Raw genomic sequence first — 11,262 nt, forward strand, 5'->3', positions numbered from 1 at the left:
ATGTAATGCCTTTACTGGCAATTACATGCATGCATAAAGCGAGTCGACGTCAAGAGCCCAGCGGGGGCAAGAGTTGGTAGTGCTGTCGCAAGGCCTGACTCGTCACCAGCAGCGAGTTTATCGCGTCGCGTGCATTCAGTCCAGATATACCGACAGGAGAAGTGTGGAGTGTGATCGACGTGCCGACGCGCGGGTTCATGGCCATGCGCCTTTGGCGCGTTGCGACCTCCCGCTTCTTGGCGCCCTTTCGTGGTCAACTCGTCCATCCGCGACACCGAGCTCTAGGTACTCAAACTCATAGCCTTGAGCATGCAGCGCCTGCCATCTTTTCCAACCGCTCGCGCCTCCACACCTGACCTGACACCGGACACATCGATTTCCTCCTCCCGCCCGCCCGCAGCCGTCGTCCTGCGCCCCCGCTCTTCAACAGCATCCTCTCACATTGCATCCGTAGAGCACCGTACCGGCAGCTACACCCCATCCCAATCCCCATCCCCACAAACCCAAAGACTCCCACATCTCCACATTTAAACCCTCCTCTCAAACATCCTCCAGCACGCGCGGACCGCTCATGGCCGTGCCCGCCACCATCTGCCCGCGCAGCTGCTTGGCGATGCCCTCCAGCACGCGCTTGGACACGTGCCCCGTCTTCTCCTTCGTCCTGTCCACCCGTGACTGCTCCCGGTAGCGCTGCATGGCAAAGTGGGCGTGTGTGTGTGTGTGTGTGTGTGTGTGTGTGTGTGTGTGTGTGTGTGTGTGTGTGTGTGTGTGTGTGTGTGTGTGTGTGTGTGTGTGTGTGTGTGTGTAATAGGTGGGGGCGGGGCTTTGGGTAGAATGTCCGTGTGGATGCGAAATATACTTGTACAACCCAAAAGCATCCTGTGCGCGGTGTGCGATGAAGCCGACGATGGTACCAATGTGCTTGGCGCGCAGCAGGGGTGGCGCCAAGGACTGGGGGTGGCCAGCAGGCCGCACCGCCGCCGCCGCCGCCGCTGCTGCTCCCCTCACCCTCCTCCTCGCTCTGGGTTTGGCTCAGTTTGGGCTGGTATCTACAAACCCCCCTCAGGCCCTCACCCCCTCTCACCTCCAGCACCAGCACCAGCACGGGCAGGTCCAGCGAGCCGTAGCGCTGCCGCCGCACCTCCGGGATCAGCACCTCCTCCACCTGCGGGCGGCGGGACAGGGCGGAGCGGAGGGTGGAGCGGAGGGTGGACCGGAGGGTGGAGCGGGAAGTGGAGCGGGAAGCGGAGCGGGGTGGGGAGTCCACTCCAAGCCCAAGTGGGTAGGTAGCATGGGCGGCCGTCAAGGAAGGTGCCGCTGACACAGGCGACACAGGCGCTCACGCCAGCACTCACCTTCCCTTCAGCAGCCCACCCGAGCCCATTCCTTCCGCCGCCACCCCTGCCACAACGCCCCCACGCCCACGCCCACACGTCCCCTCCCCACAACCCCCCACAACCCCCCACACCCACCCTGGGCGACAGCAGCAGCGCGCACAGCTGCCTGGGCCCCGCGAACTCCTCCGCCAGGCCGGGCACTGCGCCGCTGAGGCTGAGGCCGTACAGGTAGCGGTCCAGTGCCGCCACGTCACCGGCCAGGTGCTCCAGGGCAAACAGGTTGTAGGCCTTGACGCCCTGCGAGGGACGGGGGCAGGTGGGGTCGGGGGAAGAGGTTGGAGGATGGTGGAGGGGTGGCGGGGTGGAGGGGTGGTGGGGGTCGGGGGAAGGGGGTGGTGGTGGTGGCGGTGGGGAGGGTGGTGGAAGGCAGGGACGGAGGAGAGCGGCATGTGCGCGTGCGTAGCGGCGAGCGTGGGCGGTGCGCACTTGCGTGCGGTTGATATGAATAATGGCACCTCCAACATGCTGCCCCGACCTCTCACCTCCTTAAGCAGCTGCATGAATGCGCCGCCCATGGCTCTGGCCACCGCCCGGGCTAGGAACAGGAAGGAGGAGCGCGGCAGGGTGGCGGCGGCGGACTCAAACGAGTCCTGGCAGGAGAGGGGGGGCAAGTCGGGATTGCAAAGGTGGATGGATGTGGCAGTTTTCAAGAGCACTGGCGAACCAAGACACTGTATGCCAACTGCAGGAGTCAACTACCCCGCCTCATACTGAGGCGCTCCCACAATGCCCTCCCGGTCCCGTCCCTGCCGCGGCTAGCTTCCCTGCCCCTCCCCCCCTAACGCCTCTGCCTGTGCTCCGCTACTTTGGCTCGGTTTGGTTAGTCCTGGGCTGGTATTCACAACCCATCCCGCCGCACCCGCAGCAGCGCCAGCAGCTCCTCCGCATAGGGCGACATGCCCATGGGCAGTGGCTCGCCAGGCAGCCAGTTGGCCGCGCGGCCGCCCGCCGCCACCAGCGCCTCCACACGCGCCGCCAGCAGCCGCACCAGACCCTTCTCCCCCGCGTCCTGCACACTGCGCAGCGCCGCCATCACCGCACCCATGGAGGAGTCAGAGCTGCCGCCGCCGCCGCCGCCCGCGCCGCCGGACCCGCCGCCGGCGCGGTTTGGAGCAAGGGGGTTGCCGGCGCCGCCGGCTGCGCCGCCGGAGGCCGCCGCCGCCGCCGCGGCCGCCGCCATGGCACCCAGGGGTCGCACCTGCGGCGACGCGAGCGGGGCAGGAGGCAGTTGATGAATCCCCCCCAAGCATGTGCCAGCACGCAACACGGGTGCTCACCTCCATGCAAGTCTCACGCCCACCCTTCCTCTTCATGCATTTCCGTAAATGCTAAAATGTTAGGCGCAGCTGCAAGGCCCCAAAACACGGCATGCAGCCCCACGCGCCCCCGCATACGCCCGCATACCCCCACACCTGCAGCAACGTCCACTCGTCCAGTGCCTGCATGGCGGATGCCAGACAGGAGGCGTTCGCAACCATGTGCATCACCTCGCGCGCCCGCCACGGCCCCGGCGGCGGCGGCGGCGGCGGCGCGCCGCGCGAGGGCGGCGGCGGCGGCGGCGCACTTGCTGCGTCCGCCCCCAGCAGCCGGGCCGTGTGGTCAGCCAGCGCATCCACCACCGTCTGCGGCGTGGCACAGTAAAGGGCGGGGCGACAAGTGAAGATCGAATGCAGTCAAAAGAGGAAAGAGTGGACGAAACAGCCAAGTTGATTCGGAGCAAGCGCTGCGCAGGTTGCGCGCGTTGATGCCGCCCCAGGGGGATGCTTCCCAGTAGTCCACGTTCCACCATCCACGTGCAGCTGACCCCACCACACCACACACAAATCTACACAAACGCACCTTGCCGATGAGCCGGTCTCGCGCGTGCAGCACCGCCGGCAGCAGCTCCCAGGGACTGAGCAGCCCCTGCGGCCAGACCCAGGTGGGGGTAGGGGTAGAGGTGGAGTTGTAAATACCAGCCCAAACTAAATCAAAACCATGGGGATGGTGGACAGCGAGGCACGGAGAGGGGTTGTGGGAGCAGCGCGACAGCTGGGGGCATCCGGGGCAGGCCAAACGACTCTTAGACGCTTGAGGGGGGATACAGCGGCTAGCGACTGGCGCTTGATGCTATCAATAAATTCCCCAGCTGCGCCCAACTTGGGCCCCATCCCGACCATTGACTCCGCCACATATGTAGCCCCCAGACGCCACATATGTAGCCCCCAGACCCACGCCCCAGACCACAACCACCCCGGGCCCGGGCCCGGGCCTGGGCCCACCACCTCCTCCTCTTCCCCACCTCCTATCACTCGCACCTGCAGGTACGCGAGCGAGTCAGACACAAACCCCCGTATGGCGGTGAGGATGCGCGGCAGGCAGGGCGTGAAGGGCGCCGTGTACGGCACAGCCGGGCGCACTGCTGCGAGGAGGAGGGGGGGAGAGAGGCGGAGAAGCGGGAGAGGCCAAGGCCGAGATAAGAGGCCAGGACAAGGCTTGCATTGGCGCCGAGGCAGGCTGGCAACAGGCTGTGCGGAGCTTGTCACGGCAGCGCGGGATTCGGTTCGCACTTCCAGGATCGCATCCTCCCTCGGAACAACACACCGTGCGCCACCTCCCCACATGCCCATTGGTTTGGCTCGAGCACATACACCCCCTCCTACACACACACACACACACACACACACACACACACACACACAGACACACGCGCACACACGTCACACGCACACACACCAGCTTGACACGCGTCTGGAAACGCTGCAACCGCCGCCCGCCACGTCCCCCATGCCGCCTCGACCCCGTTTCGTCGCAGTGCCACCGCTAACTCGCCCTCTTCCAATAGTGTTATTGTACTTAGTGGGCGGGATTTGGGACGCGTGATACCTAGCTTGTCTGCTGCACGCCGCCTCTCTTATCGCCGTTGCCATTCACATGCCCGTGACACTTCCTCGCTGCCGCCCTATGCCCATGCTTCCACCTTTGCCTATAGGTGAGCTCGACTACGACCAGCGGGCGGGAATCTGGGAATTAGGCGTGCTGGGTAAACGTTGTTTAGCGCGCCCAGGGTGCGGAGCATGGACGCATACAGGTGCAACGCGGGGTCAGGCCGAATGGTCGCCCGTGGGGTTCCAGGCTTATCGCGGGTAAGTATGACTACCTGGGTCACGACAGTCACGCGACGCTCGGTAAAAATGGTGGGTATCGGTAAGTAACTCCGTCGCGTCATTGGGCGGGCTTTCGTTTCGTTTTTTAACACACAGACACACACACACACACGCTCCCTAGCACGCACCTGCGCCGTACCCCTCAAGCACCGCCGGCAGCCCCAGCCGCCCCACCAGCTCCGCCGCCTGCGCCTCGCCCGTCACGACCAGCCCCCCCACCAGGCCGTCCGCCGCCAGCGCCCGCCCCACCCGCAGCGCCACGCCCGCCGTGAGCAGCTCGTGGTAGCGCAGCCGCGAGGCAGACAGCAGCTCCTGGCGGGCGGGAGGGGAGGGGAGGGGAGGGGAGGGGAGGGGAGGGGAGGATGTGAGTACCAGCACAAACTGAACCAAAGCAACTAAAATGAGCGGAGCACAGGCAGGGTGGGGGGGGTTAGGGGTGCATTCATGAATATTCAAGACGTGAACGCGTAGCCAGGAAGAGTAGTGTGGGGGAGGGAGCGGGAGGGAGGGAGCGGGAGAGGGAGGGAGTGGGAGAGGGAGGAGAGGGAGTGCGAGGGATGCATGGTCAGGGTGGACAGGTGCAGCGTCACTGCGCCAGGTACAGGTCAGCAGCAGACAGGTTCAGGGCAGCAGCAGGCAGGCGGGCAGGCCCAAAGCAGCAGGTGAGCGGGGCAGCAGCTCAACGACGGCAGAGCCGCCTGTGGGCGGTGGGTCAGGACGGAAGGAGGGCAGTGGGGCAGGTAGGCAGGCAGGCCCCAAGCACTCACGGTGACGGGGGCGGTGACGAAGCCGCGAGCGCCCAGCGCCGAGCACACCAACAACATGAAATCCTGTTGTGCGGAGCACATATGACGGGGACAAAGGCAGAGCAACAGTTTTTATGGTCCACCTTGGTGACTTCTTGCACACAGGCATTTCCTCCCACGGCTGCTTCGGCTCCGCACATACATCACCGCCAAACACCACGCGGTGCCGAGCCTTTCCCCAATTACATCAACGCCAACCCGCACAGCTGCCACCAGCCCCATCGGCCTCTCTCCCTTTCTTGATTTTAACAGGTGAAAACAAACCCCCCGCCATCAATACCACCCCCACCACCACCACCCTGCCCCCTCCCCCCGCCACGACTCTGCCCCCCCGCCACCTTGAGCAGCAGCATGATGGAGGCGGGTGCGCCGCCGCCCAGCGCCTCCTCCAGCGCCCTCGCCAGCACGCCCCGCAGCGAGGCCGCCGCCGCCTCCCACAGCAGGGCGGCGCTGTCGGGCGACACCAGGTCGGGCGCGGCGGCCGCCACCGCGTCCTCCACCACGAAGAAACCCACCACCTGGGGGAGTGGCGAGTTTGGGCGGCGGGGTGTACATATTAGCCCGAAGTAATCCACACCAGCCAAACTAGCGGAGCACAGGCAGAGGCTTGAAGAGACAGTTGCAAACCAAGTGGGAAGTGGGGCACGGGAGCCGACTCCAAAACAATCAGAGGGGGTTGAGCGGGGGAACGGACATGCTCATGAAGTGAAGCTTGGGGAACCCCATGAAGCTCCGTCAATTACACCGCGCTCCAAGCCACTCCATCCCGCACCGGCTCACTCTTGCCACATGCCCAACCACACGCACACGCAGCCTCGCCCCCCATCCTCCCTTAACCATCCCCAATCAAACCCCTCCACCCACCCGCCCACCCGCCCCCTGCACCCACCTGCGCCAGGTAGGCCTGGTATGCCTCCAGGAAGCGCGCTGGCGGCGCCAGGTCGGTGGTGATCTGCAGCCGCCGCTGCTGCAGGTAGTAGCGCCGCAGGCTGGGCATGCGGCCCAGGCACCGGTGCAGGTGCACGCACCTGTACATGCGCGTGTGTGTGTGTGTGTGTGTGTGTGTGTGTGTGTTGGAGGTGGGGGGGGAGGGAGGGAGGGAGGGGAAGGGGTCACATTCGTGATTAGTATACGAAGTGGTAGAGGGGCCAGGGGGGAAAGCGGAGGAGGGAGTGAGGGGAAGGGGGGATAATCAAAGTCAAGCCCCCAGGATAATCGAGACGGGGTGGATGGGGGGCGCAGAGAGCGGGGCGAGGCGATGGATGGACATCCTGGACACCCCTCGCGCACCTTGACGTCCAAATCTGTCCGCTGAGCACCTTAGCCTGGGAGCAGGGTCACCCACACACCCTGGCCAACACGTCCACGGTCGCACCTTCACATGCGCTATCCCCCCATGCATACGCAAACACACACGCACACACACATACGCCTTGTCCTCTCCACACACGTACGCCAACACACGTAGGCACACGCCCCCCGCCACACACACACACACACAAACACACACACCTGTGCAGTCCCTGCATGTCCACCCCCTGCAGCAGCCCGGTGGTGTAGTCGGTGAGCGCGCACACGGGCGGCGGCGGCCCGGCGGCGGCGATGGAGCGGTGGCGGGCCAACAGCGCCTGGATGGCCTGTGTGTGTGTGTGTGTGTGGTGTGTGTGTGTGTGTGTTTGTGTTTGTGTGTGTATGTGTGTGTGTTAAAGAGCACAAGGGTGATAAGACACTCCTACACGGAGAAAGCAAGCAAGGTGAGTCAGAGTGACGCACCCAGCTTGTGTATGTGTTGAGAGAGCGATCACTCCCCCCTTGATGGCACCAGGAATCTGTAACCCAGAGCCCAAGAGCCCCTGCTGTGCCTGCAGTGCCCCCGCGACCCCCAACCCCCAACTCCCCCGCACCCCGCACCCACCTGCAGCGGCTGCCCCGGATGCAGTGTGGCCACGTCCAGCGGGGGGCCGGGCCCGCTGCCCGAGCCGCCACTGCCGCCGCCGCCCACCCCGCTGCCGCCGCCGCCTCGCGCCGTGGCGCTCCTCGCCATGCCCCTGCGCGTCACGTCACGTGTTGGACGCCGTGCAAAAACCAACAAAGACACAAAAGAGTCCATGCCTGAGCGCATGTCCGTTGTGTCCGAGCAACAGCAGGGGCAAGCACGAGCCCCATACAACCAAGAGCCCTTGCCCTCCTCGAGAGCCGCACACGTGGACGTGCCCCTTCCTCATCACCCCTCACTGCCCCACCCGCACCCAACCACCCAACCAGCCAACCACACAGCCCCCACCTGGGGGCCGCGGCCGCCGAGCCGGGCGGCGGCGCCGGCGCGCCCTCCGCCGCTAGGTCCCTGCGGAAGGGCGCGCCCACCACCACCCGCTCCGCCACCGCCGCCACCAAGTCGCCCCGCGCTGGATCCACTCCCCCGCCTCCTCCGCCGCCGCCAGCTGCTGCTGCGGCGGCGGCGGCGGCAGCCGCCCCGCCCGCAAAGGCACCGCCACCGCCACCGCCACCGCCGCCGCCGCCACCGCCGCCGCCGCTGGCGCCGCCGCCGCTGACGCCCTTCTCCGCCAGCATGAGCGCCGCCGCCACACTGCGCCGCTCCGCCGCCAGGTCGTCGCCCAGCTGGCGGCCGATGGCGGCCTGGCGGATGGCGCGCAGGCCCACCTGCCGCGACTCGGCACGGACACCAACCTGCGGGCCACACAGCAGCAGCAGGAGCAGGAGCGTAGGAGCAGCAGCGGGAGCGTACCGTAGGAGCAGCAGCGGGAGCGGACGCAGCAGCACATGAGGTGGTGAGTCGAGGAGTAAGCCGTCCACCAGGTCGAGGCCGTGGGTCAAGGCTGTAAACGGACATTGTCGCCGATAGCTCGGAGCCGGCACTGCCCTTGTGCTAGCAACTCTCTACCTGACACCCATCCATCCCCTCCCCTCCCCCGTCCCCGTGCCTGTCCTGTGCTGTTGTGCATGCCACCGAGCCCGGGCGGCGACATGTATCGCCGGCTCCGCTCGCCCTGCTGCTCCACGACGCCTCGGCCCCCATCCCATAAGCATTATCACTTGCAACTAACACCTCTACCTGGACTCCGCTTGTTTCGCTTGGTTTGGTTTAGTGTGGGCTGGGATTTACAACCCCTTGCCTCCCCTCCCTTGTCCTCCCCTCCCCTCCCCTCCCCCACCAGCCAGTTGTTGAACTCGGCCACTGCGTAGTACTCCACCGCCGCCTCCAGGTCAGTCACCAGGCCCTGGGGGCACGGGGGGAAGAGATTCCAGGCATGGCCAGTCAGAGGATTCCAGGCAATGTGTGCCGAGGGAAGGGGGAGACGCCCTCGCACAAAGCACGGCGGGAGGAGCAAAGGCTGCCGTAAGATGGCGGAGTGCCCCTCGCGGCGAAGGCACACAAGGCACCACCGGGCAGCTCGAGGCATCCTCCAACAGGCAATCTAACCAGTCACTCCAGGCCAAGTCTAACCATCTCCGGACGTCACTATTTGTTGGCTCACCTGCAGATAGCGCCGAAGGCGGGACACCATGGCTTGATGCTTGGGCGCAATGCCCGCGGTGCCGGCGGCGCCGCCATCCAGCGCGCTGCCTACCGCCGCCGCCGCCGCCGCGGCCGCCAGCGCCGACGCCGCGTCGGGCCCGGTGGCGAGCGCCGACGCCACCGTGGTGTTGTTGGACAAAACCTCCAGCGCGAGCACTGGAATGCGTGTGGGCAATCAAACAAAGTGTGATGCAGGCATGATTACAAAGGGTTACAGAGCGCAGTCAGGCGCGGTCTAAAGGCACGCGACTCGGCATCCCATTCGCTTCGCCCAGCATTCGCTGTGTCAGACAGCCCACAGCCCATACAGCTACAAGTCTACATCTCCGGTACATGGCCGACCCCTAGTCCTCCTCCACCACTTCCTTCCACCACTCACCCAGGTCCTGCGCCCGCACCGCCTCCAAGAGTGTGTGCGCCGCAAACAGCCGCCGCGCCGCCAGCAGCTGGCCCACCTGCGGGGAGAGGGGGAGGCGAGGGAAGGGGGAGGCGAGGGGAGGGGAAGGGGAAGTCGTACACAGGAAGCACCCATCATGCACCTCACAAGCTCAAGCCGGCGTGTACCAGCCGCAAGGTCAAGGGCCCCGCTCGCCAGCTTGCGCCTCTGCGAACCTCCTGCGCACCTGCCTTCCTGCCTAGTTTCCATCCGGGCCGTCATGCGACCGTACGGACATGCCCAATGTGGCAAGACCTCATGCGCAGCCGCACAGCCACGCCCCAGCGCCAGCCCCAGCCCCGCCGCCACCCCGCCACCCCGCCACCTTGCCCCGGCCTCACCTGTCCACACCGCGCCAGCAGCCGCCTCACCGCCCTCAGCCCGCCCACCCCCGCCGCCAGGTGCCGCTGTGCCGACAGCAGCCCGTGCAGGTCCCGCGCGGTGGAGGCCAGCGTGCCGCCGGCGCGCTGGGGCAGATGCGGAACGGGGGGAGGGGGGGCGATAGAGATATGTGGCGTGGGGGCATCAGTTGACACAGTCCAGTTCTTCAAGCGGCCAATCAACAATACAGCCGCACCCACACCAGGGTCACCTACTCACCCGCACCGCTCTCACCCCTGACAATCGAAAGCCCCCCTGCCCAAACTCTCCAACCCCCCCCCCTCCCCAATAGGGACGACTGTCGAGTGCATAGGCTCCGTTGTCAAAGCATAGGCCACGCTCTCCTCCTCGCCCCGGAATCCTTTCCTGAGCTTACCATGAATGCAGCCCCCTCCGCAATCCCTGGAAAGCTCCCCCTACCTCCCCTCTCCCACCCACCTGCAGCGCCTCGCTGCTGGCCTCCGCCGCCTTCCTCAGCGCCTCCGCGCTCAGGGCCATGCGGTCTAGCTCGGCCACACACGTGGCGATCTCCATGGCGTGCAGGCTACACACCTCCTTGACCACCCCGTCCTGCTCCGCCGCCACCGACCTCAGCACACCCTTGAGCAGCTCCAGTGCTGGCCGGCCGTCCAGCAGCGCCTGCTTGGGTTGCTGCGAGTCGGCGGCTGCGCCGGAGGCGGAGGCGGAGGGGGGAGCGGGGCTGCCGGCCGGGCCGCCGCCGAGGAGGGCATCGGCGGCGGTGGGCGTCGCGGAGTCCTTGGCGGATCCGCTGAAGACGATGCGGAGCTGCGGGCGGCGGGAGGAGCCAGGGGCGGGAGGAGTCCGGGGCGGGGTTAACACAGAGCAGCGGTGGCTGGACAGGGCCATCGCGACCTTTGGGAGGCCTGTGTCACCACCATCTGAAGTGGATTGACTAGAGGGTCGTGCGCACAGTGTCCGGGTTTGCCACGAAGTCGCCGAGGGTGGCCAGGGTTCGGCCCCGTACATATGTCCCGGCACGCACCACGGGCGTGAAGTCGTCATTCACCAGGCAGCTCTCCACAAGCTCCCTGATGCTTGCTTCCTCGCTCCTGGCTGCCGGTGGCGCTGGCTGTGCTCCCTGCGCGCCAGCTGGAGCTGCTTTCGCGCCAGCATCCTTGAACGCGCTCTTCATCCTTGCGTTTTTGGTTCTTGTGAACGCATTCTTACATCCTCAAATGCAACTTGCAAGTGTACTAAACAGCTGGACTAAGCGACCAGCAGTAAACTTGCGCATGAAAGTGAATTTGGCTATTTGAACAGTGAACGCGTCGCCCTGCTTGTCTGCTACGCGCGCTCACAGAATGTTGCTTGTTATTACAGCAGCAGCAAACATCGACGGGGCGAGTTTGACCAACTCCCATCGTGTATCTTGCGCACGCGTGCCTTGAATGCACCTGGTTGCAGCCGTGGCCCCCAGTTGGACGTCCTTTGCCACCTGGCCCCGCGAAGCGGAGGTCCGGGGCTGGGTCCGAATGCGGACTGGGCGAACTGCCGTTTATGAACTGAGCCGCTGCTTGGCCGCCGAGCCGACACATGG

General features: G+C 65.8%; 1 protein-coding gene across 2 annotated transcripts; it reads right to left on the minus strand.

Moving 5' to 3' along the window:
• Positions 1-9: 9 nt before the first annotated feature.
• On the minus strand, positions 10-11,179 carry CHLRE_07g317800v5 (uncharacterized protein). 2 transcript variants are annotated; one of them, XM_043063915.1, is made up of 21 exons: positions 10,708-11,179; positions 10,143-10,490; positions 9,665-9,790; positions 9,267-9,342; positions 8,847-9,043; positions 8,523-8,588; positions 7,634-8,037; positions 7,265-7,397; positions 6,862-6,986; positions 6,239-6,377; positions 5,688-5,867; positions 5,311-5,373; positions 4,672-4,855; positions 3,695-3,795; positions 3,237-3,302; positions 2,810-3,019; positions 2,257-2,595; positions 1,880-1,987; positions 1,473-1,634; positions 1,085-1,165; positions 10-690 (listed from the first exon to the last, which is right to left on the minus strand). In XM_043063915.1, the coding sequence occupies exons 1-21, from the start codon at positions 10,855-10,857 to the stop codon at positions 541-543; spliced, it is 3,408 nt and encodes a 1,135-aa protein (XP_042922482.1). In that variant the 5' UTR covers positions 10,858-11,179; the 3' UTR covers positions 10-540. The 2 variants fall into 2 exon arrangements, with proteins under 2 accessions (XP_042922482.1, XP_042922483.1); XM_043063914.1 differs by having other exon boundaries at positions 3,695-3,798.
• Positions 11,180-11,262: the final 83 nt, after the last annotated feature.

Source organism: Chlamydomonas reinhardtii, chromosome 7 (genome assembly GCF_000002595.2).
Source record: "Chlamydomonas reinhardtii strain CC-503 cw92 mt+ chromosome 7, whole genome shotgun sequence".
In the NCBI taxonomy this organism is placed as follows: Eukaryota; Viridiplantae; Chlorophyta; class Chlorophyceae; order Chlamydomonadales; family Chlamydomonadaceae; genus Chlamydomonas; species Chlamydomonas reinhardtii.

Coding starts and splice junctions, on each gene's coding strand:
- CHLRE_07g317800v5 (XM_043063914.1), bottom strand. CDS start 10,857: ATGAAGAGCGCGTTCAAGGATGCTGGCGCGAAAGCAGCTCCAGCTGGC. Junction 8,589..8,846: donor GCCTTCGGCGCTATCTGCAG/GTGAGCCAACAA, acceptor CCGTGCCCCCAG/GGCCTGGTGACTGACCTGGA. Junction 6,378..6,861: donor GACATGCAGGGACTGCACAG/GTGTGTGTGTTT, acceptor GCGCATGTACAG/GTGCGTGCACCTGCACCGGT.